General features: G+C 41.2%; 1 protein-coding gene and 1 non-coding gene across 7 annotated transcripts in view; one reads left to right on the top strand and one right to left on the bottom strand.

The window, feature by feature from the left end:
- PTCD2 (pentatricopeptide repeat domain 2) overlaps positions 1-26,256 on the bottom strand; it is a 117,280-nt gene that overhangs the window by 37,986 nt on the left and 53,038 nt on the right. Inside the window, exons 11-12 of one of the 6 annotated variants that reach the window (XR_009261828.1) lie at positions 21,883-21,928; positions 19,068-19,142 (exon numbers count right to left, since the gene is read on the bottom strand). The exons of 2 other annotated variants lie outside the window; for them this stretch is intronic. Coding sequence is in view for 1 of the 4 variants with exons in the window: in XM_058730051.1 (XP_058586034.1) it covers positions 24,822-24,965 (144 nt within the window). In the remaining 3 variants the exon portion in view is untranslated. Of the gene's footprint in view, positions 1-17,017; positions 19,143-21,882; positions 21,929-24,792; positions 24,966-26,256 lie in introns of those variants that run through there. 3 more of the 6 variants (XR_009261827.1, XR_009261831.1, XM_058730051.1) reach the window with 3 other exon arrangements.
- LOC131489353 (U6 spliceosomal RNA) lies at positions 16,448-16,554 on the top strand. Its single transcript, XR_009250499.1, has one exon. It is a non-coding gene; the product is annotated as a U6 spliceosomal RNA (small nuclear RNA).

Here is a 26,256-nt window from a genome sequence, read left to right on the forward strand (position 1 = left end):
TAGAGACAGTATCGATAATTCTGAACTAAAACCATGTAAGTTATTTTGATGTATCTTTAGAAACTTGTGATTCAAAAGGAAAAGGTGCCTCTCAATGTTGCCTCTATACAGATTGATATATTCAGAAATATTTCAAAATCAGCATATGTTGCTATTGTAGTTATACACACACACACACACACACACACACACACACAGACAAAATTCCCATTCTCCCAAGGTTGATAAATTTAATCAGGTTTCTTTCCTAACCTAGCACTAAAGTATGCATTTGCCAGGGTTCCCCCAGGGATCTAGGGGGCAAAGGGCCCTGCGATACAATCCAAACAGGGCAGCCTCCCAGGGCTGAGAGCAGAGTGGTGGAGGGTGGAGAAAAGATAAAGAAGAAAGAATGAGAAATATTCAGCACAGGTGTGAGGAATAGGTTATTTTAGTACTTATATTTTTATAGAACATCATATTTAAGTATTGAAGCATATATTTTAAAATTTTGTCATAGCCATTATATAAGCCACAGATAAATCTGCCTGGTGGGTCTAGGCAGCTGGGTGCTGGCAACCAGGTTTGCAGACCTAGAAAATTAGGGGCAAATTGCCAGTCTCTGGAAATACTCTTTTCAATGACAATCTATTTAATTATGACATACATGGGCCACGGTATTCCTGCAATCCCAGGTGTAGGCCCAGGCCCTTTAAATGATCTGTCCTTCAATTGTCTTCCTGATTCACATAATCCATTGCAAATTTCCAGGCCTTCCACCTTTAATTACTATGTCTAACATTGCAATCTGAGAGTTACCCATCCCCAGCATCACATTCCAAAATAACAACATTTTATGAATTCCTATATAAAGAAGATTCTATCTCTGTGTTTTCTGTATGTTAATTTTTCAATACTGGCATGTGTCTTAAGGGAGGAATTCTTTATTTCTGCTTTCTTATTTTATTCAAAATTCATTCCCTCTTTAGGGGGTTTTTGGGGCAACTCTCTTATCAACCCCCTTAAAATCTCTCTGGAAAGTCTCTTTCTGGCAAATACAGTCTTACTTCTATGAAAAGCTTTTCCTCATGGTAGAATCCTAAACAAGAAATGGCCTCAGAGGTTAGCTATGACAACCCCTTCATTTGACTAGTGAGAAAAACTCTTCCTGTTTTTTTCTTTTTTAATGATAGTGCTTAGATAACAACTAATCTCTTCCTCTTTGTCCTCCCGTATCATTTATCTTTCAATTAGAGTCTAAGATTGCCTATACCTCTAATAACTTCAGATAAAAACAACAACAAAAAAACCTCTGGGGTTTCTTTCTCCCAGAGAGCCTTTCCTATATTTCACTCCTCAAATCAGATTACTAATGACACTGGGATTCTTTTCCTTAGTGTCTGGTTAGGTAAATTTACAGCAGGAATGTAGAATTTTGCCACAAATTGTTGTTTTAATCTCTCAACTTGTGGGACCTAATGCCAGCACACTTTCCACCCCTAAGTATGCTTTGCCCCTGAACTTCTCTGGGTCCTTGTGGTTGAGTTGACTGAGGTCCTCTTGTGCAGCAGGCACATTTACAAGTAGCACACCTCCCACCCCAAGCCGATCTTCATAAACCCCTTTGAAGTGGAATTGTTGTTCCCATCTTAAAGGGGGAAGAAACCAACACTCTGAGATCAAGCGGGGGCACAGCCAGGATATAAGCCTGAGTTTTCTGACTCCCAACATTTCTACATTATTTTCTATATATATTACTGACTGAGTGCTCTGTTCCTCCCACTCTTTGACACTCTACTAAGTCACTCAATCTGTGTCACCAGAAGAGAGGTAGGGGAATAATAGAGAAGAAGACATCACCAGCCCCTCTCATGGCCCACCAAGAGTTAAAGTCTCCCCAAAGGCCTCTTTTTCTTTTATAATCCCCAGAAAGAATCCACAATATTAACTTTTTGGCCACTTCTTACCCCTTTTCCTCCATCCTCTTGTGACTATTAATTTAATGTTAGGTTTACCACACCATTTCTGTAACAGTAACTTCCGTGTTGTGTTTTAAGTTTTGCTCCCACTTCATCTCATGCAAGCTCATTTGTCTTCATTCTTGAGACAGTCTTTTAGAGATATGCCAGTATGGAAACTCTTCTGTACTGTAGTTTTCCTTCAGTAGAATATTGCTGTGCATCGGGCCCCTGAGTGGCTTAGTTGGTTAACATCCAACTGTTGATTTCAGCTCAGGTCATGATCTCACAATTTGTGGATTTGAGCCCCACGTCAGGCTCTGCACTGACAGTGTGGAGCCTGTTTGGGATTCTCTTTATCTCCTTTCTCTGCCCCTCACCCTACATGTGCTCATGCTCTCTCTCTCTCTGAATAAATAAATGAATAAATGTTTTTAAAGTAAAAGAATATTTCTGTGCAATTTTAGGGATATAGCAAAGGGGACAGGGGAGAATATATGTTCTCATGAACCAGTTTATCATAGAACCAAAAAGAAAAAGGGAAAAAGAAGAAAAAGCCAGTAACACCAAAAGACGGTTCATAAAATAAAAATATTGATACATTGGACTTCATCAATATTAAAAACTTTGGTGCTCCAAAAGAAAACTAAGAAAACAAGAAACAGGTCACAGACTGGGAGAAAAAATATTTGCAAGTCATATGACTAATGAAAGACTTGTATCCAGAATATATGAAGAATTCTCACAACTCAATAAGACAAATAACCCAATAAAAAATAAGCAAAATATTTAAATAGATATTTTACCAAAGAAGATATAGCAATATTTAATAAGCATATGCAAAAGTGTACACGCCATTACTCATCAAGGAAATGCAAATTAAAACAATAATGACTTACCTTTTCATACTTATCAGAATAGCTAAAATCAAGATAGACAGTAACAAGTGTTGGAGGGGACATGGGGAAATGGGAACTTTCATACATTGCTGATGGGCATGGAAAATGGTAGAGCCACTTTGGAAAACCGTTTGGCAGTTTCTTTTTTTTTTTTTTTTTTTTTTTAATTTTTTTTTTTTCAATGTTTTTTATTTATTTTTGGGACAGAGAGACACAGAGCATGAACGGGGGGAGGGGCAGAGAGAGAGGGAGACACAGAATTGGAAACAGGCTCCAGGCTCCGAGCTGTCAGCACAGAGCCCGATGCGGGGCTCGAACTCACAGACGCGAGATCGTGACCTGGCTGAAGTCGGCCGCTTAACCGACTGCGCCACCCAGGCGCCCCTGGCAGTTTCTTAAAAAGTTAAACATAACCTTACCATACAATTTAGAAATCCCACTCTGAAGTATTTACCCCCAAATAAAAATCAAACATCTACAGAGACTTATACAGAATATTCATCACAGTGTTATTCATAATAGTCAAATGATGCCAATTGAAAGAAGCCAAATGTACAAAAGAGAACATATTGTATTCCATTTATATGAAATCTATAGAGACAGAAATTAGATTAGTTCCTGAGCCTGAGGCTAGAGTGGAGATTTACTGCAAATGGGCATAAGAGAACTTTCTGGAGCCATAGAAAAGTTCTAAAACTGGGACTGATGATGGCTGCACAACTGCCAATTGGTTAAAAATAATTGAACACTCACAATGGGTAAATTTTATGGTATGTAAATTAGTGAATTGTTCTTTACCTCAATTTTGCTAAGTTTTTATCTTTAGCTTTATTGACTTTTCAACCTATAAACCCACACTACTTTGCTATGCATTCATTCATTTCCGGTAAAATTCTAGGATCACATAGGACAGCGAATCCAAACACATTACACTGTCCCTTGTTTGGAAACTGAGCAATCTAAATTACAATTAGACTTGAAAGTGTATGTTAATTTCCTTACGGGATATACAAGATCTTGATAACGTTAGTCAGCATCTTCAAAATCTAACATTAAATAAACTGACATATTTGAAATGCTGACTCCTAAGCGAGCAAGAATGGTTTCATTTTGTTTAGTCAATTAAAAGATTTAAAGACAAGTGGTGAAAAAAGACCACATATTTTGCTTTCATCAGAGTCAACTTTTCTCATCAAAATCTGGGTCCTCCCTTACCCAACAGATAAGGTTTCTTCCTAAAAAGAGGGTACTAACCTATTCTGGTTTCACATTGGTAAAAGGAATGTTTGCCACAAATCCTCACCCCATCTAAACATCATGTGGCCTGCTTTAGAGCCGTGCTATTTTAGTAATGAGAATTATCCTGCTTGGGAAAAGGGCCAGAGTGGCTGAAGAAACCAGCCAAAAGGAGGCTAATGGATATACTCTCCTTGATTTGGCTTTTGGTACCTGGAAAGAAATTACATTTCCTTGTCAGACTAGTTACACAATTGTGATTGCCACATCGATGATAACTGGTCTCTGCACTGAACACCTGAGGCAATTTACCTATCACATACCAAATACATTAGTATGTTAAAGTAAGAAGTTGTAAGATTCTTTGCTTAGCAAACATTTTCAGCAACCATGAAACAGTCATGAACAATAGAGGAAACTAGGTTGTGATTCATTAAAGAACCCCAACATAAATGCTATGATCTTCATGGATTCCTTGAGGGCTTACAAGTGTGAATTCTCCCTCTGTTTATATAGGTCATTGGTACATTTGAAAACAGAAAAGCATTTTAATAATGCCTATCTCCAGAAGTACAGCAAGCTAGTTGCCAAGAGACTCCTCATAAGGTATTTACCTTGATAATTTACTAGTGCATGAGTAACAGTCTTAAAACTAAAATGTTACGAATCCATTGCTTGACTGATTGATATTTGGGATACTGAGAATGGACTCCTGCAGGGGCAGGCTCACATTAACCAAGCTCACTGGGACTGGTATACACAAACCACAATGTCAATCCGTGAATTTACCATGCATTGTCACATTATCCCAAAGACTCAAAAACTTGTGTTAGCAAATGGGTGCATCCTACTCTCACCCCCAGCCACGGGAAGCCCAGGTAAAATCAAAACTGCCGGTGTGAGAAATGCAACCGTAAAGCTGAAATAATCTTAGCTTTCCCCCACTGCACCATCTCTCTCCCTCCTTTCCCCCAACCCCCTCCTCAGCACCTCTCTCATTCTCTTTCTCTCTCAACTTGTTACATGGTAAGCCAATTTACCCAAAGGTGATGACGGAATCACAGCAATGGTAATTAATCAATCTTAAGGAGCATCTCTCTACTTAGAAAGATGGATGCCCTCTCACCCACCAGAGGGACAGTTTGCCATGGAAATGAAAACATTTCAGGTTGTTGGGCCAAGACCCCTCCCTTGTGCTGGACTTGGAGAGGTATCAAAAACCTCAGCCTGCTCTCCCACTCTCTTTTCTTTGTTTCCATGGTGAGCCGATTCAATTTTGACTGGCACACTCAGCCAGGTATAGTCATTTCTAACAGGCCTGTAGTCATCCCATCTCCTTAAGGATATGTGGGTTATCTTGACTATGAAACATGATAAATTGATTTCTGAGGCGAACTTGTAATCAAGATGTTAAACAAGAACAATTCTTGGGATGTCCTCATCAAGCAGGTTTCTCTTGTGTCCCGACTGTCTCTTTTAACTCACTCTTTGCACTAGTTCTTCTCTAGTCTCTGGAAAAATATCTAGAACAATCCCATGATGTTTCTGCTCACTCTCTAAGAACATGTAATAGGTTATGGTCTCAGTTTAGTAAGCAAAATATCCAGCTTTATGTGATCACTGAAACTCCAAACTCATTTTAAAGTTGAGAGTCTTGGGGTGCCTGGGTGGCGCAGTCGGTTAAGCGTCCGACTTCAGCCAGGTCACGATCTCGCGGTCCGTGAGTTCGAGCCCCGCGTCAGGCTCTGGGCTGATGGCTCAGAGCCTGGAGCCTGTTTCCGATTCTGTGTCTCCCTCTCTCTCTGTCCCTCCCCCGTTCATGCTCTGTCTCTCTCTGTCCCAAAAGTAAATAAAAAACGTTGAAAAAAAAAATTTAAAAAAAAATAAAAAATAAAAAAAAAAAAATAAAGTTGAGCGTCTTCCCTTCCTCCAGCTTGCAGGTCACAATCAGAGAGATAAAGGGGCTTGGATGGCTTCTCACTGTGTAGTCTGTTCAGGCTATCACAACAAAATACTGTAGACTGGGTAGTTTCAACAACACACATCTATTTGTCACAGTGTGAAGGCTAGGAAGTCCAAGATCAAGGTCCTGGCCAGTTCAGTTCCTGGTGAGGACTATCTTCCTGGGTTGGAGATAATTGCCTTCTTGTTGTATCCTTTCCAGGTGGATAGAGAGTTCTCTCTGGTGTCTCTTCTTATAAGGGGACTAATCCTATAGGATAAGGGCTCTACCCTTATGACTTCATTTAACTCTAAGCACTTTCTTAAAGGCTCTGTCATAAATTCAGCTACAGTGGGAATTAGGCTTCAATATTTGAAATGAAGCTGAGGGACACAATTTAGTCCACAGAACTTGCTTTCATCCCCATGCAGCTCCTGCTCCTTCCTTCTTACACCTAATTTCTGACTCATAAATATGGGGAGTGAAGAGAGTTAAGGAAGCGACCATTTGTACTTATCTGAAGCTGGCCTGAGCCTTCGGCACACTCCCCAGGCCTGGCACAGTGTAAAAAGAGATTGCTTCTCCCCGGGTTAAAGTTTGTCAGTTCTTGGGAGTCCTTCTTGATGTGGTTGCTACACTCTCCTCCTGCTCTGTGCTTATGGCTCTTTGCTCAGTCCCTAAGAATTCACAGCTGAACTCCATCCTCTTCCTGCTGAAGCTCCTCCTCTGATCCAGACAACCCATTTGCACAGACATGAGTCAATTGCACACCAGCTTTCTCTTGACTGGGGGCCATTATGTCCATTAGAAACCTTCACGCATCCTTTCACTTTCTTCCTTTCAGTCTCAAATTCTGGGAGAACAGGCCAGTCACAATGCAGCACCAAAATCACCTTTGTTCCTACAGTCAGAGCACCTCTCATTTTTAGGTTCCCCAGGAAGGGATCAGAATTCACACCCCCTCATCCCTTGGAAACTGCAAGCCCCAAAGAACACATTTCTAGCTTTTTGAGTAGTGTCCCTAAAGCTCATCTTCCTGCACCTGAAGGAAATGGGAATCACCCCCCTGACACGACCCCCCCACCTAGTCCTCCCTTCTATAGCAGACACGGTGAATTGGTCCCTAGCATCATTTCCGATTTCTTTTCTTGTGAGCTTCCTATATTGCAAAATTGAAAATAATCATTTTCAGGTTCTCCTGTAGTTAGGGCTCTGGATACAAATTAGGTTCTGCTAATTGATGGCACTTGAACAAGACTTAGAAGGCAGAACAGAGCAGGGAGGTGGGCAAGAGGTCTCTCAGTGTGAGCAAGGCCACAGAGGTGGAGATAACACTCCTCTGCATCCGTGTTTCAGTGTCCACCCATCATCTTCACGAACATGAAGAAGCATTTCCATCAGTCATGGTAGAGGTTTCCTTATCTCTGGATCACAGCTTCGGCGGTTTGCACTTGACATCATGGTTCATGTTCTAGTATCAGCTTCTTGACGCCTCACCTCTGGATGGTGGCCAGAGCAACAGCTCCCCTGGGTGCCCATTCAGTGGATCTGTTCCGAAAGTCACTTCTGCAGGCCTAGCCTACAATCCACTCCTCCAGCCCTTCTAAAATTTCCTAACCACCAAATTCCTTGAAATAAACCTCATTCTGATTAAAATATCTAGAGTAGTTTCTGTTTCCTGCAGTCTCTGACTAACCCACCTCCTCCACTTAGGAAAGGCAGCACAGAATGAAATTCACTGGAACATCAAACAACTAGGCTGAAACTTCCATTTTGACATCCTCGTACAAACTCCCTGGGGGCAGTCCTTATTTTCAGGCCTTGAAGAGCCCCTCACCAGAGCTCCTATGTCCTCATTGCGCCTTGGTCACATGAAGAGGGCCCAGTGTATTTAAAATAGCACACTTCACCCACAATGAAGAACTCTCCATTGGTATATGTTTGCATACTCAAGAATCTATCCAATATTTTACTTGACTAATGATGGTGTAATCTCTCCCCATCCTAAAACCATTGGCTACATCCCTGGATGCTTATTTGGCCTGGCCTCAGGAGCAGGCAGAGAGGTAGACAAACATCAGAGCCTGTGAAGACCATCTTCTCTTCCAGAGTACTCACTCCTCCAACTCATATTGCACCCCAAATAGATGGGTTCTTTGGCCTAGGTTTCGTTCCCTGACACAATGCAGATAGCTCACTCACTGTAACAGTTGTGTCTATGATCCAGAAGTGCCTTTTCCGAGCTCATCCTGACCTGTTTTCAAAGCAAGTTTTGATGACAAGGAAGCAGAGAACATGAAGGCCATGGCCAGCAGTACAAAGGATGAAGTATGTGACTTGGGGAGGATTTCACTTTCTCCAATCTCCCAGAACACTTCGTATAAAGTAAGAGAAATATTGTTTGAGGTGAATAATTAACTTTCTTTTAATACTCGTAGAATGTGAATAAAAACATCTTTTGGAAACTCTGTTATTTGTCTTGCTGTATCTCATTCTCAAATTGCAGTCCTTAAGCATGTCCCCCCCACTACAGAAATTGGGCATTAGATGGTGGAGGATGCCATCCAAAGTGTGAGAAAGCTGAGGATGAGAAAGTGGGGACCCAGCCAGGGTTGGTACCTCCTTTGCAGTGTTGCCAGGAGGCAACATACCTCATTTTTTATTAACCTTCATCATGCTTAAGCCCCAAAATAACCACACAAAAAATCATCCCCCCCACCCCCAAAGCTTGCATCATGCTCTTTTTTATTCCAATCTGAGTCACAGCAATGTTCTTTGAGTCATCTGCCAGGACTTAATTCAAATTTCACAATGTCCTTCCTATGTGAATGCTTTCTGGTTTCTTCCTTAAATTTTATTTTGGCAACAAAATATCCTTTGAAAAAATGGTTCCAAGGATCTCCTGTGGTCTCCCTCTTCTCTTCGGGGCCCTGGCAAGGTCACCAACTCCCTTTGTCCTTCCTTCTTCCCTTGCCCGTTGTGTCACTTTCCTGCCTCCTTTCCTTGTATTATTTTCTCCACTGAAAGCTTCTTCCCCCTCTCGGTGCCCTTCTAATCCCCAGGGGACAGTTGCTTCACTGGCTCAAAAAGAAAGACCCCAGGCTGAGAAGGAGGCGGACAGCTCAGTGCCCCTCAAACTTGGACGAGTTCCTAAATGTCTCAGGGCCTGTTTTCCGTAAATTCAAATGGTTCTCAGTTCATATCCACAGTTGGTTTCAGCATTTAGAGAAAAATTGTACAACAGCATAGGTACATACATTCTCCCCTTACATAGAAAGAATCCTACCATTACATAGAAAACTTCTTATTTGAAAGTAAATTTCTAAATGTTTACTAATGGGATGCTGGCAAGATAGTGATCTATTCATTAAAAGGTATGAAGTGGCTCTTAAAGTACAGTGTCTTGAGAGTAAAAAAGTAGTTTGCAGAACAACATATGTAGTAGAGTCCCTATTTTTAAAAATCTATCCTAGGGGCGCCTGGGTGGCTCGGTCGGTTAGGTGTCCGACTTTGGCTCAGGTCATGATCTCATGGTCCGTGATTTAGAGCCCCCTGTCAGGCTCTGTGCTGACAGCTCAGAGCCTGGAGCCTGCTTCAGATTCTGTGTCTCTCTCCCTCTCTCTCTGGCCCTCCCCCCGTTCATGCTTTGTCTCTCTCTGTCTCAAAAATAAATAAACGTTAAAAATACATTTTTTTAAATCTATGCTACATGCTATGTGTCAGTTCTATGTTACCTATTACACATAAATCTGCATGTTCTTAGAAGCAATGGGAAAGGATTTGGACCACATGTAACAGTGGTTGGTTTGAGTGGAGGAGGAGGTGTGGGAAGGGAGAAAGGGAATGTTAGTTGTTTCTATGCTTCTGAATTGTTTGAAATTTTTGCCAGCATTTCCTCAATGATTACCGCCAATTTCTGAATCATATGGGTGGTGGAAAGCATCTTCTACGTCCCGGATTAATGCTTGATTAATATGTTTAAAATCTTGTAAAATAAATTATTTTATAGTAAGCATTTTCCTTTCATCCCCATTCATAAAATGTCGTTTGTAAGTAAGTAAGCAAACAAATTAACTGACTGCTTTGCACTGTGGGAAAGTGGGAGCTCAGCTGACCCCAGTTTTTTGTTGTAGCCTCAGGTAGGAGTCCCCCTCCTTCCTGCCTGCAACATGTCAATCACCCAAGCCACAGCTTGCAGCCTCAAGAGAGGAAATGGGGTTAAAGGCCGAGGTGAAGCAGAGTGCTGAGTCTCCTTTCCCTAATGAGGCTCAAAACAAAGAACACTATTTTCTGTGATAAAGTCATTACCCCGAGAACAAGCCCAAATTCTACGTTACAGACTGTAGCTTCTCTAGAGGGACTTGACCAAATTATTTATTTCAAACCTGTTTATTTGCTGCCAAGCAATTTAGATGCACATGAAGTTTACTATGGTGGTGGTGGGGGGTGGTATTTATGTCACCAAGTGAAGCCATTTCTCTTGAAACCTTTTCACTAATGGAATTTCTGTGAACTTGTTTTGTTTATAGTTAACTATGGTGACGTATGGGTTATTAAAGTAGCGAGACACACACAGATGCACACAGAATCTTCATTCTCTACATCCTCCCAGGATGAGCTGATACATCTTTGATAACGGATCACGCACCCAATGCCCCAAAAAGGATATTAGTAAGGGCAACTTGGGAGTATGATTTCCTCCTTCTCTCCTTCTACCATCCAGCCTATTTTAAGACAACTGTATATAAATGGACTGTTGCCTGCATGACTCAGGCTTTGCTAATCACAGAGAACAGGAGTTTGCTTGGCAGAAGAATCAGTCACTGTCTCTCAGCTCCTATGGTTATGGCTGGTGTAGGTGTTCCCTTCTACCCAGGCAAGAGAAGTCAATAAAAATAAAAGTTACATAAAAATTACAAGTCAATCCTATGCATTTATGTGGCAAGTGGACATTATTTGTTCCATAATGTTAGTACATTTCTTGGGAGCAACATCAACATTAAGACACTCAATCCTTGTTATTTTTAAAAAGCATTTATTTAACCATGAGGTATATTTATTTGTGCATTTTCAGGGCCCCACTGCCATCAGCCTACAGAAGCCCCATCACCTCTCACTCACTGCTGCAGTGCCTCCTAACTGGTCTCCCTGGCTCTTGTACTGGCCCCACTACAACTGGTTCTCTTCGTATAATGCAAAGCAATCACTTTAAGAAGCTATGAAATAAGTCCGTCAGAGAAAGACAGATACTGTATGATTTCACTCATATGTGCAATTTAAGAAACAAAACAAACAAGCAAAGGGGGAAAAAGAGAGAGAGAGAGACAAACAAAGAAACAGACTCTTAACTGTAGAGAACAAACTGATGGTCTTAACTGTAGAGAACAGACTGATGGTTACCAGCGGGGAGGGGATGGGGATGGGTGAAATAGGTGATGGAGAATAAGGGGTGCACTTATGATGAGCATCAGGTGATGTATGGAAGTGTTGAATCACTATACTGTACACCTGAAACTAATATTACATGTATGTTAACTAACTGGAATTTGAATAAGAACTTAAGAAAAAACCAAGGGTAATAATAATGAATAATAATAATAATAAAAGAATGATAGAATCTGCCTGTTAAACCATCTGATCCTGGTGCTTTTGTGATGGACATTTTAGAAACACCTATTTGTATGGGAAAACAAACAAGTAAACAAATAAGAGGCAAACCAGGTCTAACCCCAACCTGGTTGACAAACTCGTCACTGGTTTACCACTGTATGTCGAATAAAACACCGGTCTGGCTCGCTCTCCACTTCAGCGTTCGGCATCGTCCCCCCTGCACTCCAGCCACACAAGCTGGAGAAACTTCAGAAACCACACCAGGCTCATCCTGCCTCAGTGCTTTGCACTGCTCTCCTCTGCCTGGGAGCTCACTCTCTGCTTGTTCCCTTAACCAGCACCTTTTCTTTCCTCTACTCAAAGCCTCCTCAAAATGTCTCCCCTGTAGGCTTTACCAAAGTGGTCCCTCCTTATTTTCCTTCACAGCTTCCTGTTTGTGCCATTTTACTACTTACTATACTCTATAATTACTTGTTTATTGTCTCACCAGGTGGCTGAAAATTATGAGAGCTTGTGTTTTGAATGCTTCATTCGGGGACCCACCAGAACCCATAGAGATTAGGGAACTGACAAAGATTCTTGGCTTGACCATACATGAGTCAGGCTCCTGAACCTTCTCCTAGACCCTATCTGTTCACTTCCTTGTAAAATCCTGTCTTAGCAAGAACCCTGCTGAGTCAGTTTAACCAGAACCTCCTACCCTGGATATCTGATCATCCCTCTCCATCCTTCAGGCCATGTCCCATCACCCTGGTCTGTCTTCAGTAAGGATTCTGTTAGGTTGGTTTAGCCAAAATGCCCTGACCCCTGATGTTTCCTCTAAGTAATTTTCCAAGCACTGATTCCGACTCAATTCCTTGGCTATAAATTCCCACTTGCCCATGGGGTATTCAAAGTTGAATCCAATCTCTCTCCCCCATTGCAAAATTCTATCAAAGTGGTCCCTACACCTAGTGGTACCAAATGAAGTCTGCCTCACCATCTTGAATAAGTGTCATTGGATTTTTTTTTACGAAAGCCCAGGTTATGAACTCCTACAGTATCATGAGTGTGAGTCATCATTAGCAAAAATTGCACCAACATTCTTGTTAACATTATCAACTTAATTTTACTGGGCAATCTGCCAATAGCAGTCTAAATCTATTAACGTCTTTTCCAGTTAAAATCTGTAAGTAAAGATTCTAGGTCAACATCAAGGAAGTAGGATACAGAAAAGGGGCAGCTTTGAGACAGAAAGTGTTGCTTATGTTCGCTTTCCACCAGTTTGAGAGGTGCAATCGCCAATTTTTCTGACAGGGTAAAGATCGGGGAGCAGTTTGATAGGATAGGATAAAAAAGTATGACTCAGCTCTCCCAAACCAAATCTTTTCACGATGACCTCACTTTATTTGAAACAATGAGAATTCCAGGATCATTGACACATCTGTACCCAAAAATAAAAAGGAAAATATTTTAACCTTCTCTTAACTTTCGGTATCAATGTCTCCTTCCATTCAGGTTTATAATCAGTGAGATTTCTTTTATGTGTTCACACAGAAGTATTAAAGCAATCAGAGTTTAAATTTCTTTAGTTTTCAACAATAAAATTATTTGCATATTTGTGAAGATTTAATCAAAATCATAGATAGGAATCACTGTTATTTTATGAGAAGGTGGATTCAAAATATAGAAAATTAAGTATAAAGCTATTACAAGACATACTTTATATTATCTACATAATTCCACAGTTTTGAAACAAAGTAGCCATGATTGTTGCTACTGACAAAAGACTAATTAAGATAAGGACCTATGTGAGTATCATATAACTAGTCAGTTGAATTGACACACATTTATTGAGCTTTGTTTTTTTTAAACATTTTTTAAAGTTTATTTATTTATTTTGAGAGGGAGAAAGCATGTGTGCATGCAGGGGAGGGGCAGAGAGAGAGAGAGAGAGAGAGAGAGAGAGAGAGGGAATCCCAAGCAGGCTCCACACTGTCAGTGCAGAGCCTGACGTGGGGCGCAATCCCAGAAACCATAAGATCATGACCTGAGCTGAGATCAAAAGTCGGATGTTTAACCAACTGAGCCATCCAGGTGCCCTTTATTAAGCTTCTACTATGACCTCAAGAAGAATAGACTTGGTCCCTCCCTGCCAGAAGCTTATGTTTAGGGGAGAAAGGTAGCACATAGGTTATTATATTTTATATTTATTACATCATTAAGTGCCTACTTACATATATTAAGTGCTCACTACCAAGTTCTCTATCAATACCTTACATGCACTATTTTATTTCATCCTCACCATAATACATCAGGTACTTTAACTATATAGCAATTTAACATTTAAGACAACTGTGGAGGATATAAAATCAATGCACAAAAATCGGTTGCATTCCTATACACCAATAATGAAGCAACAGAAAGAAATCAAGGAATCGATCCTATTTTCAACTGCACCAAAACCCATAAAATACCTAGGAATAAATCTAACCAAAAAGGCAAAAAATCTATACACTAAAAACTATAGACAGCTTATGAAAGAAATTGAAGACACAAAAAATGAAAAAATAGTCCATGCTCCTGGATAGGAAGAACAAATATTGTTAAAATGTCAATACTAGCCAAAGAAATCTACATATTCAATGCAATCCCTATCAAAATAACACCAGCATTCTTCACAGAGCTAGAACAAACAATCTTAAAATTTGTATGGAACCAGAAAAGACCCCGTGTAGCCAAAGCAATCTTGAAAAAGAAAACCAAAGCAGGAGGCATCACAATCCTGGACTTCAAGTTGTATTACAAAGCTGTAATCTTCAAGACAGTATGGTACTGGCACAAAAACAGGCACTCAAATCAATGGAACAGAAAAGAGACTCCAGAAATGGACCCACAAATGTATGGCCAAGTAATCTTTGACAAAGCAGGAAAGAATATCTGATGGAATAAAGACAGTCTCTTTAGCAAGTGGTGCTGGGAAAACTGGACAGCAACATGCAGAAGAATGAACCTGGACCACTTTCTTACACCATACACAAAAATAAATTCAAAATGGATGAAAGACCTAAATGCAAGACAGGAAGCCATCAAAATCCTCGAGGAGAAAGCAGGCAAAACTTCTTTGATATAGGTCGCAGCAACTTCTTACTCAACACGTCTCTGGAGGCAAGGGAAACCAAAACAAAAATGAACTATTGGGACCTCATCAAAATAAAAGCTTCTGCACAGTGAAGGAAACAATCAGCAAAACTAAAAGGCAACTGATGGAATGGGAGAAGATATTTGCAAACGACATATTAGATACAGGTTTAGTATCCAAAATCTATTGAGAACTTATCAAACTCAACACCCAAAAAACAAATAATCCGGTGAAGAAATGGGCAAAAGACATGAACAGACACTTCTCCAAAGAAGACATCCAGATGGCCAACCGACACATGGAAAAATGCTCAATTCACTCATCATCAGGGAAATACAAATCAAAACACAGGGAGATACAACCTCACACCTGTCAGAATGGCTTACATTAATAACTCAGGCAACAACAGATGTTGGCAAGGATGCGAAGAGAGAGGATCTCTTTTGCATTGTTGGTGGGAATGCAAGCTGGTGCACCCACTCTGGAAAACAGTATGGAGGTTCCTCAAAAAACTAAAAATAGAACTACCCTATGACCTAGCAATTGGACTACTAGGTATTTATCCAAGCGAAACAGGTGTGCTGTTTTGAAGGGGCACATGCACCCCAATGTGTATAGCAGCACTATCAACAATAGCCAAAGTATGGAAAGAGCACAAATGTCCATCGATGGATGAATGGATAAAGAAGATGTGGTGTATATATATACATTGGAGTATTACTCAGCGATCAAAAAGAATGAAATCTTGCCATTTGCAACTACGTGGATGCAGCTAGAAGGTATCATGCTGAGCGAAATTAGTCAGAGAAAGACAAATATCATATGACTTCACTCATATGAGGACTAAATTAAATTTAATTAAAAAAAAAAAAAGACAACTGTGACTCAGAGCAGTTTGTTGGCTTGTCTGTGGTCACACAGCCGGTAAGTGGCAGAGCTGAGATTCCTCCCAGATCTGCCTGATTCCAAGGCTCAGAGCCTTCTCTGTCATAAAAATGTGCTGTGGTCAGATACTATTCAGAGCCTTCCCAGGAATGCAAAAATAAGACTTGATAATAAGATTAGAATGTGAATTTCATGAAGGATAGACCACATCCATTCTGTTCCCCATTTTAACACCAAAACTCAGGATGGTGACTGGCACACAGTAGGACCTTCATAAATTTTTTAATTTATTAAGTGTTGAAAGCAACAGATTCTAGCTCAGAGCGGGGACATGCAGAGGGAGGTTAAATTTTTTTTTAAATTTTTTTTTTAACGTTTATTTATTTTTGAGACAGAGAGAGACAGAGCATGAACGGGGGAGGGTCAGAGAGAGGGAGACACAGAATCTGAAATAGGCTCCAGGCTCTGAGCTGTCAGCACAGAGCCCGACGTGGGGCTCGAACTCACGGACCGTGAGATCATGACCTGAGCCAAAGTCGGCCGCTTAACCAACTGAGCCACCCAGGCGCCCCTAAATTTTTTTTTTAATGTTTATTTATTTTTGAGAGAGACAGAGACAGAATGCAAGTGGGTTAGGGGCGGAGAGAGAGGGAGACACAAAAGCAAAAGCAGGCTCCAGGCTCTGAGCTGTCAGCACAGGGCCCGATGCAAGGCTTGAACTCATGAACTGTGGGATCATGACCTGAGCTGAAGTCGAATGCTCAACCGACTGAGCCACCCAGGCACCCCTAAGAGGGAGATTAAAAAGACAACTCTCGTGCTCGCTTCGGCAGCACATATACTAAAATTGGAACGATACAGAGAAGATTAGCATGGCCCCTGCGCAAGGATGGCACACAAATTCGTGAAGTGTTCCATATTTTTTATATTAAAAAAAAAAAAAAAGACAACTCTCAGGTGAATATAGGAACCTCCTGACAGTTTACAAAGATCTGATGTATGTGTATTTTTCTGGAGAAAGGGAACAAAGCCTTCAACAGATTTTCAAGGGATTGTGACCCAAAAATATTTATAAACCACTGATAAAATCTATCCCCTTAATTTAAATTATGGGAAGAATAAGGCTCAGAAAGCCAAGTGATTGGTCCAAGGTTTTGTAGCTACTTAAGGACTGGATCTGAACGCACACCACAGATATACAGATCACCTGACCTTTGAACTTCTTCCAAAATGCCACCTGTAAAAGGATAATACAGTGTTGTAGGACTCAGCCACAAGCAAATCAGGCTTTCCTCTGAAATCAACATTCAGCTCCCCAACAGAAGATAGAGAGCTCTTTACAGAACAGGCTCACTGCTGAAACAAATAATCCCCAAATCTCAGCCACTTAACACAATTAAGACTTTATTTATCACTCTCATCACATCTGATATGGATTGTGAGGCTTTCCTCCAAGTGTTGATTCAAGGGCCTAGGCTTCTTCCATTGAATGGCCCCACCACCTTGGTGTCTTTTACCTTCAGGCATTCAGATAAAAAAGAAAGAGGGCATAGAGGGTAATGGAAAATACAACAGGGCCTCACTAACACCCACATTCCATGGTTTCAACCCACTGCAAGAGAGAGTGGGAAATACATTCTTCCTGTGGGCCCCGTAGGGTAACCAATCATGCTGGTTTGCCTGGGACTGTCCCAGTCTTAGCACCTGAAGCCCGACCTCCCACATGAATGAGGACAGTTGATCAGCGTAGTGCTGCAAGAAGTGGCAGCGGCTGTGGTGAACATCTAACAGCCACAGGATGCTTGATAGGGCCTAATAAATAGCATTATTTAGCCCCTGCTCAACTTCTGAAACAACTGAGAAATAAGAAACATAGATGGGGGGGTCACCTTTTTCACGAAGAAACCTACATCAGGTAACAAGGCTTTTATCTTTGGGAGGGGCTCCCTAATACTGAACCCCATAAGGAGGTAGACTTTCCCACTCAGGCAGTGCTGGACCTCTCACATGGGAAGCATGACCTTTGGCACACAGGAGAAATCCCACTCTCTGTGAGCAGGTCTACTGCCAAAGAGAAAAAAAGGAGCTGCCCTTGTATACCCATTTGTCCCCCAAAGTTACCATGTAGAGAAGCCACTCTATCTTCCTGGAGGGTGAGGAGGGGAGGGGGTGAGTGAAGGGGGAGTGAAACCTGACAATAAACTGAGGGTTGATGGGGAGTGGGAGGGAGGGAAGGATGGATGATGGGCACTGAGGAGGGCACCTGTTGGGAGGAGCACTGGGTGTTGTATGGAAACCAATTTGACAATAAATTTCATATTAAAAAAAATAAAAATAAATAATAAATAAAAAAGAAAGTCCAGGCCACTGTAATGTTTGATCTTCCCTCATAAAGAAGGAAACATCGGCCAGAGGAAAATGCATTCTGATGTAGTAAGGAGTAGACCACGGAGTCTAACTGCGTGACTTGAGAGTAGAGGGCACCCAGGATTTCACCCCCAGAGAACTCAATGACAGGACTGGAATGTTATTGTGCTTTAGTTGGAGAAAGATGCATGAACAGAAAGGCATGGACTAGAACATAGAAAATGGAATCTAGAACACGAGAAGCGGGAGGTGGCCACCTCAGCAAGCTCTAGTTGTGAGAGGAGGGAGGACGCTGTCAGGGCCTGCTAAAAACTGACATTGTGGAGCCAATTTCCCTTGTTTTGTACCTCGAGTCAATTGTCCGCCCTTCTCCACTAGCATCACCACCACAATCACCACCACTGGTATAGTTTTCACTGTAAGCTAAAGAATCAGCATTCCGGTTTGTATGTATCAATCTCTGTGACTACAGTTAACACAGAGTTCCTGGGAAGGAGAGACCCTCCAGCAGTATAGGACAAATCAGGTTCCATGACTGCAAGGCTGAAGATGAGGTCTTGGACCACCGTGAATTCCCACGGAATAAATGCCACTTTGAAAGGCCCCTTGACAGCTAACAAGTAGCTCTCTTAGACGATACTCCACTGGACCATACAGGGACCAAACGTTTCCTTCGAACTGACATTACCCCAGAGTGTGTAACTGTAAGAAAATGCATGCTAATTCTAGACCAAAAGGAGATTATCAACTGCACAAATACTCTCCGGAGCTGATGCTATGGTACATGTTGGGAAGTGGGGAGAGGGGAAATGAAAGGCAATAACTTTCACTGGGCAACTGACCTGTTTTTTCCCAGGTCCTACCTACTTATTTTAAATAAAAAGAATAACCAGAGAACAGACAAGGGGAGGGTAAGTAAATTGACCAGAATCATAAAACTAGTAGCTCTATAGGATGGTATTCAAGCCTACGTCCATCTAGTTTGAAGAATAATAATGACAAAAGGAGATAATTAGTATAGATACAAAGTGCCCTTGTAATAAGACCTAGAAATTAGAATGCATAGTTACCTAAGAGACTCTCTCTCCTCGGGTTCTTTTTCAAACATTCAATAGATGCATGTTGTCTGAAATCATTTTTCAGTCCTACATGAAGGCAGAGAGATAATAAGCTCAATGAGAAACTCTGGGATAAAGGGAATCTATGCAGTGTACTTCCTGCTCCTGCCCCTGACCCACCATGTGTTATGTGTTTGAACAAGGGCTGGGAGAAGTGATGGAGACTCAGTATTTATATGATTTGGTCCTGCCTTTGTGGAATCTTGCTCTTGGATTTTGAAAACGGATTAATTTCCAAATTAAAGTTGCCACACTGCTGCTTAATATTCACTTTTTATAAACCTCTAACAGGAAAGATTCAATATTTGCATTGTTTTAAAAAATTTTTAATGTTTATTTATTTTTGAGAGAGAGAGCACAAGCAGGAAAGTGGCAGAGAGAGAGGAAGACACAGGTTCCAGGCTCTGAGCTGTCAGCACAGAGCCAAAAGCAGGGCTCGAATTCACCAGCCTTGCAAACATGACTTGAGACAAAGTCAGATGCTCAAATGACTGAGCCACCCAGGTGCCCCTGCACTGCTTTTTAAAAGAGCACCTCGGTGGAGCATGTGACTAGAACCTTCCTCCTGGGCCAGAGGATGAGATGAAATGAGTCTTTTTTGGTGCAGATCCCGAGAACAGTGATTTAACTGGACTAGAAAGCCACCTTTGGTTAATGTAAAATTCCAGCTAGCACCCACACCTGTACCTCTGACTTTCCTTATTCCTTATGTCTCATCAGTGCTTCTCTAAGTATAGGCATCTGAACAAGTAGGGCACAATCTTCTGGGATGAATTTTCAAAATGCATCAGAATTAAATTTTTTGGGTAAACCTTAGGATTGAGAATCACTGCTTTAATCAAGGTGGTCCTAGTAGGAAAGCTGCCTTAAGCCTCACTTTGACTCAGAGTTTGGACTTTGTCTTGTGAGCACTGGGAAAGCACCAAAGGGATTAAAGCAGAGAAAAGACGAGGTCACATTTTGGACTGAAAAACATTAGCCCAGCTATAGTGTGAATAGACTGCTCAGACTAAGAAGACAAGATAGGAAGGAGGCTGTGGTTCAGGTGAGGGAGAATGTTGACCTAAGGTGGAGCAGTGCCAGTGAATGGGTTTGCGAGGCACCTAGGGACAAGAATCAACAGAGCCTGGAGACTCACTGGATGGAGGGTGGGGAGATCAACACATGCTGGAGAGGAAGAAATTAAAGATGAACCTCCTATATTTGAAGTGGGAGACACTAACATGAGCATCCCATTTTACTACAGAAGTCAGATTATATCCAGATGCTCTGATACTTAGGGGTTTTCAAATATATCATAATTCTTCAATCTGTATGATATTAACTAAGTGATGGGGCTTTGTTTCATTTTACAATTAAAAAAAGGGTACTCTTCGAAACAAAATTTTTGGCTTGGTTGGGGTGGGAGGGCCTTGATAATATAATTACATAATGTAATTAAAAGAATACATTGAGGCAGCTGTTGAAGTTATTTCTCTGTTTAGGTTCTCTGAGCAGTTGAACAATGAACCAAAGCTTCAGCTTTCATGCCATAGGACTGAAAATACCCTAGTCTCCTAACCTGAAATGTGCAAGCAGCACCATCTTTTTAAATATCATTGGTAAATCATCTCTTCCTTTTCTTCTCTGTCTCATTCCCTCTATCCTAGATTTTCCTGGGAAGCTTTATTTGGAGATTTTTAGTCCACAGATAGGTGATATCTGACTGGAACTGGAGGAATTGGGAGACTGAATGTAGCAATAGTAGTAAGGAAGAGGTAAAATCTGATCATTTGATTTTTCAGTTTCATTCTTTATATTTACAGTGGCTTCTTCTTGATTATGAATCATAAAAAATTATCATTATTGGAAATTCAAATAGTACTGGAAAGTATGATACAGAAAGGGAAAAATACTCTGTCATCCTGGGCTGCCTGGGTGGCTCAGTTGGTTAAGCATCCAACTTAGGCTCAGGTCATGAACTCATAGTTTGTGAGTTGGAGCCCCACATTGGGTTCTGTGCAGACAGCGGGAAGCCTGCCTGGGATTCTCTCTTTCTCTCTCCCTATCTTCCCCTCCCCCCCCTCATACTTTCTCTTTCTCTCTCAAAATAAATAAATAAATAAACTAAAAAAAAAAAATACTCTGTCATCTCAGCCTCACAGATAACCATGTTCACACTTTGGTATCTAATCTCCCAGATTCCTGCATTAACAGAGGATTAAGGTTAGGAAGGAGCCAGGCATTGAGGGGGCGGGGGCAGGGCTGAGAGAACATGTGTTCTTAAGAGAATGCTGGACGTGGTAGAGATGCTGGGGACTCCGTATATGCTAGAAAAAGGCATGTGAGGTGAACCTGGCAAGTTGTGAGGGTGGAAGCAGGAAGGGACCTTTCAGAGCACTGTGTGCATCTGTGTGTGCCCATGCACATGTACTCACTTGTGCACCTTTTAAAGAAATTGGATCATACTATGGATTCTCTTCCAAAACTTGTTTTTTCACATAGAGATCTTCCCACATCAGTACATTTAGATATAGTTCATTGCTTTAAAAAGAGCTATATATAGCACTCTATTATTTGGATGTACAAAATTCGTTGAACCAATCCAATTTTGATGCAAGTAATTTCCTGATTTTTGCTATTAAGAGCAAATGGACATTGTTAAATAAATGCCCATAGAAAAATTTCTGATGGCTTAATTCCTAGGATTGCTATCACTAAGTCAATGGCTATGCAGATTTAAAATTTTGCATTACCTGCTGCATACAAGATTGGCTTATTTGCTTACCCCCTTAGCAGCCTGGATGCAATTTATTTGTTGCCAATCTGATGGCCTAAAAAAAAAAAAATCTCATTTAAAATTTTATTTATTACTGGGACTGAACACCTTTTCATACCTTTCTTTCCTGTAGGTATTTATTATGTGAATTATCAGTTCACACCTTTTGTATCTGAATACTTTAGGTCAACTGCATCTCTGGGCCACTAAAAATTTTACTGTAGTGTTGTGCATCATTTTACTAGAGCATTTGCTGTGTTGGAGGAGCAGTGAAAGTCAATGACCTTCAGTATCTTGGAGTCATTTGGGCCTTTCAGGTTTTACTAAAACTGCAGGGCATTTAATTTCTTTTATAATTACCTATATTTTTTCCTGACCTTATTCTGTTGACCTGTACCTCCTTGATCTGTGGACCCCCAAATTCTTAATTTCCACCAATTTAATCTTTTAAAGAAGAAAATTTAAAAGGCCATGTGGAATGCTTTGGGCTCCATGCTTTCATTTTCTATTTATGGATTTATGGTTTTCTGGGAAGGAGATACATCTTGCCTTTTGAATATGGTCTGTCTTCCTATTTCAACTTCACAGTTCTCCATCAGCAACTGGGAGAATTTGTGCCACTAGGAACCTAAATTAGTTCATGTGTCTGTTCCAACTAGCTTTGGACTGAAAAACACCAGATTTCCCCCCAACATTTTTATACTTAGCCTGTAGCTGGACAACCTGAAATAGTAAGTTTTCCTAAGAATTGTGTCACAGACTGCTTTCTGGATCATCAGGGATAAGAAAGAAAAACAAGGTAAGGAATTTTAAATAGAAATGTAAGGAGTCATTGGAGTCATAGATTTGGGATGTTTGGAGATCTTAGAATCCGGGCATTTGGAATGAAAATGCCCTTTTGATAAGGCACAAACCACTTCCCTTGTTTTATGGGCGAGACCCAGAGGGGTCGTGTGTGCCACCTAGACAGAGTCTTTCTTTTCTTTCTAGGCTGTCTCTTTCTTATCTAACTGGAGGAAGAATTCTACCTAGAAGATTAATATGTTATTAATTCCAGAAGTCACTTTAGCGATCAGATGTCACAAGGGAAGAAACTGACACTCAGAGAGTTGAAGTGACTTGCTCGGGGTCACTAATCACAGGGCACAGGTGGCATGCTTTCTCATTGCCAAAGACGGCTCTCTCTTCCAAGTCACCCTGGCATTCCCACCAGGGATGGTCCCAGTCCTCAGAGCAGGTGGGAACATTTTCAAAGTGTCAGACTGTGGTGGTTTCCTTCAGAAGTGAAGCGATAAGAGACTCCCTGCTGCCAGTGCTCTGAGAAAACATTAATCTGTACTGTGAGGTAGTCTAACCCTGCACTTATTGTGTCTTATTGAAAATAAATGATCCTCATGGTCCTATTGGTTTTGTGACTTGTGGAATAGTGTGTGTATTCAGAATAGGTGCATTTATATTCTTCAAGTAGTAAAATATCTCACTGCTTTCCTACTGTGTAAGCTGGTTCTTTTGTTTATAAGGAATACTCATGTAAGCTAGCTTGAGATGGGGGTTTTACTGTAGGAACTGAGACAGCTCCAAAGACTGAGACAGCCTGAGGAACTGGTCAACTCCAGTGACCCACTGCTCTCTCTATCCCTTTCTTATGGCTTCTCGCTTCTGCTTGTGCTTCTGTTCAGTTCTCCTCACTCTACTAAATTGGCTGATCCTGTTTATAAGATGTTTCTGAGCTTTTTTAACTCTGGCTTTCTCATGGCTTTTGCTTACCATGTCCCTGACTCTCCCTCAGGGCATCCTCACGGGTTCTACTCTTGTTGCTACAGGCTCATTCCTTCTGTGTTTCCTAGTTCCAATTCTTGAAAGACAGGGAATCTGATTGGCTTAGCTCATATTTTTGCACTGGAACATAAGTCATAGTTAGCCTCCAGACTATGGGATTGGCTGCCCCTCGGTCAGGTGCCCATCCCTGCACCAATCAGATGTGCACAAAGAGGGGTTCCCTCACATGACACTGACTGCCAATTTAGGGTCTGTTAATGGGTCGATTTCTTTCAAAGGGGCTGAGGAATCATAAGCACATCTAATGTCTCTGCTTTTTTTTTTCTTTTTAAGATTCAAGTATCATGGAACTGAATCTGTCAACTGGCCTCTTTTGTCAATTTTTAAGGTATTAGAAAAATGTGTTATTCAGGAATTTTTTCAACTATCTAACAGGGAGTTCTGGCAATACTGTGATTTCCCAACTGTGGACTGGTTGGCTCTTTTCCAAGTACTTGTATTGGGTTCATTCCCTTGAAACTGAAATTTCAGTGTGTCATTGCCAGAAATGAACCCATGTGCCTTGGCCTCTGAGTTTTGTCCTGAGAGGGTCTTGTGATTTTTACATTCCTGACCTGGCCCATTCCTTGCTGATAACTTTACTGCACCTAAGTCTTATTGTCATATGTAAACCATATTTTGTGGCCCATTTGATAGGAGTTAGGACCTTGGGAATGTGTGTGGGGTTGGGTAGATATGCAGAAAAAAGGAATTAAGCTTTACTGAGCATATATCATGAACCTGATGTGAACATTCTCATTTTATGGTTGAGGAAACAGAGGTTCCTAGAAGATAAGGCACTTGCCCAATGACACACAGTAAGCAGGTAGTGGGGTTAAAATTTGACCCAGATGGGGCGCCTGGGTGGCGCAGTCGGTTAAGCGTCCGACTTCAGCCAGGTCACGATCTCGCGGTCCGTGAGTTCGAGCCCCGCGTCAGGCTCTGGGCTGATGGCTCGGAGCCTGGAGCCTGTTTCGATTCTGTGTCTCCCTCTCTCTTTGCCCCTCCCCCGTTCATGCTCTGTCTCTCTCTGTCCCAAAAATAAATAAAAAATGTTGAAAAAAAAAATTTAAAAAAAATAAAATAAAATTTGACCCAGATCTACCTAATTCCGAATCCCACTCTCTGTATCAGGCTTTGGAGTTGAGTGTTGAGGAGCGGGGTAGGAAGAGGAGGCTATTCCGGGTGAAGAGAATAGAGACCATCACAGGTAAAGGTACACAGGCAGGCAAATAGGAAGTGAGGCAGAGACTCTTGACAGGAGTGGCAGATTCCTGCAGAAGAGAGAGGGAGATTAAATGTCAGAGGCAGTCAGATTCTTGCACAATATAAAGGCCAGCCTAGGGTGTAAATGACATTTTTGGAGGCCTTGGGGAGTTACTAAAGACGAAGCATGATGTGACCAAGGCAGCTGTTTAGATTACAAGGATTAGTCTGGAGACAGGTGTCAGAAGGATAGGAATAGGAAAAGACTTGAGGTGATTTAGGCACACATAGCTTTGGCGGGTCCCTGTAATCTTAGAGCATGTCTCACAGCTGGCTTCATCGTCTCAAGCAGGGACCCCTTTCAAGTCCTCTACCTCCTCGTCTTCTCTGTGACAGTCACAAGCTTGGAACTGTCAGTCCTCTGGGAAATGAGCTCTCCTATAAAGCATCACCTTTGATGGAGAGAAATGCTGTTCCTTTCTCATAATGTTTCCAATTCGAAGCTTCCAAGTGTTGCATTTTTTAATTATTATTTTTAAAAACAGAACTACTCCAAAGGGTAGTGAGCACTGGGAAGCTGAGGCTGTGGTCTAAATTTCCCCTGAAAGTCTTAACCACTAGTGAGATTTTGTATATGTATCAATCATATCATTTCCATCCTTGTTCTCTGTTCCTGTCACTCCAAGTGTGAGAAGAGATGGACGACTGAGATAAAGGAGAAGTTCCTAGGACTTTACCTTCTATTTCTCCTTTTTCTTTTCTATAGTAAAATTACCATGAAATTGCTTACAAGAAGTTGCCAGCAGTCTGGCTAAGCTACTTGTGGATTTATCTTGGGAAGAGTGAAAATCCGTAAATTTTATTTTCTTCCTGGCATTTTGCAGCTATCAGAGCTATTTATTTAATTTGGGCATGCCAAACAACAATAAATAATGTTGGCACTGAAACAAGTCTTTCTGTCACTAGAGATTAAGTATCACGTTTGGAGGTGAGTTGGTTTGTAAGCTTTATTGCAGAGAAGACTAAAGAAGAGGGAGTTTAACCCCTAGATCCCAAGGGGTCATGTAATAATAATATAGGTGGAAACCCAGTGGATAAAAATGGTGACAGGTTGACCTGCCTTTTCCTTTTACCCAAGGCTAAACTTGGAGCCTCTCTTCCTTGAAATAGCTCAAGTCCTAAAACAAACTTACAACCTTGACAAAACAGAGGAAGAAGTCCTCTGTGCAAAAGTTAAACTGGTGATTCCTCCCACTTAATGAAATATTAATGAAACCAAATCAAAAACCTTAATTGGTTTCCCTCAATGTGTACCGCACTATGCTAGGAGCCAACACTGAATACTTTTTCCTTAAGTTT

Source organism: Neofelis nebulosa, chromosome 1 (genome assembly GCF_028018385.1).
Source record: "Neofelis nebulosa isolate mNeoNeb1 chromosome 1, mNeoNeb1.pri, whole genome shotgun sequence".
Taxonomy (NCBI): domain Eukaryota; kingdom Metazoa; phylum Chordata; class Mammalia; order Carnivora; family Felidae; genus Neofelis; species Neofelis nebulosa.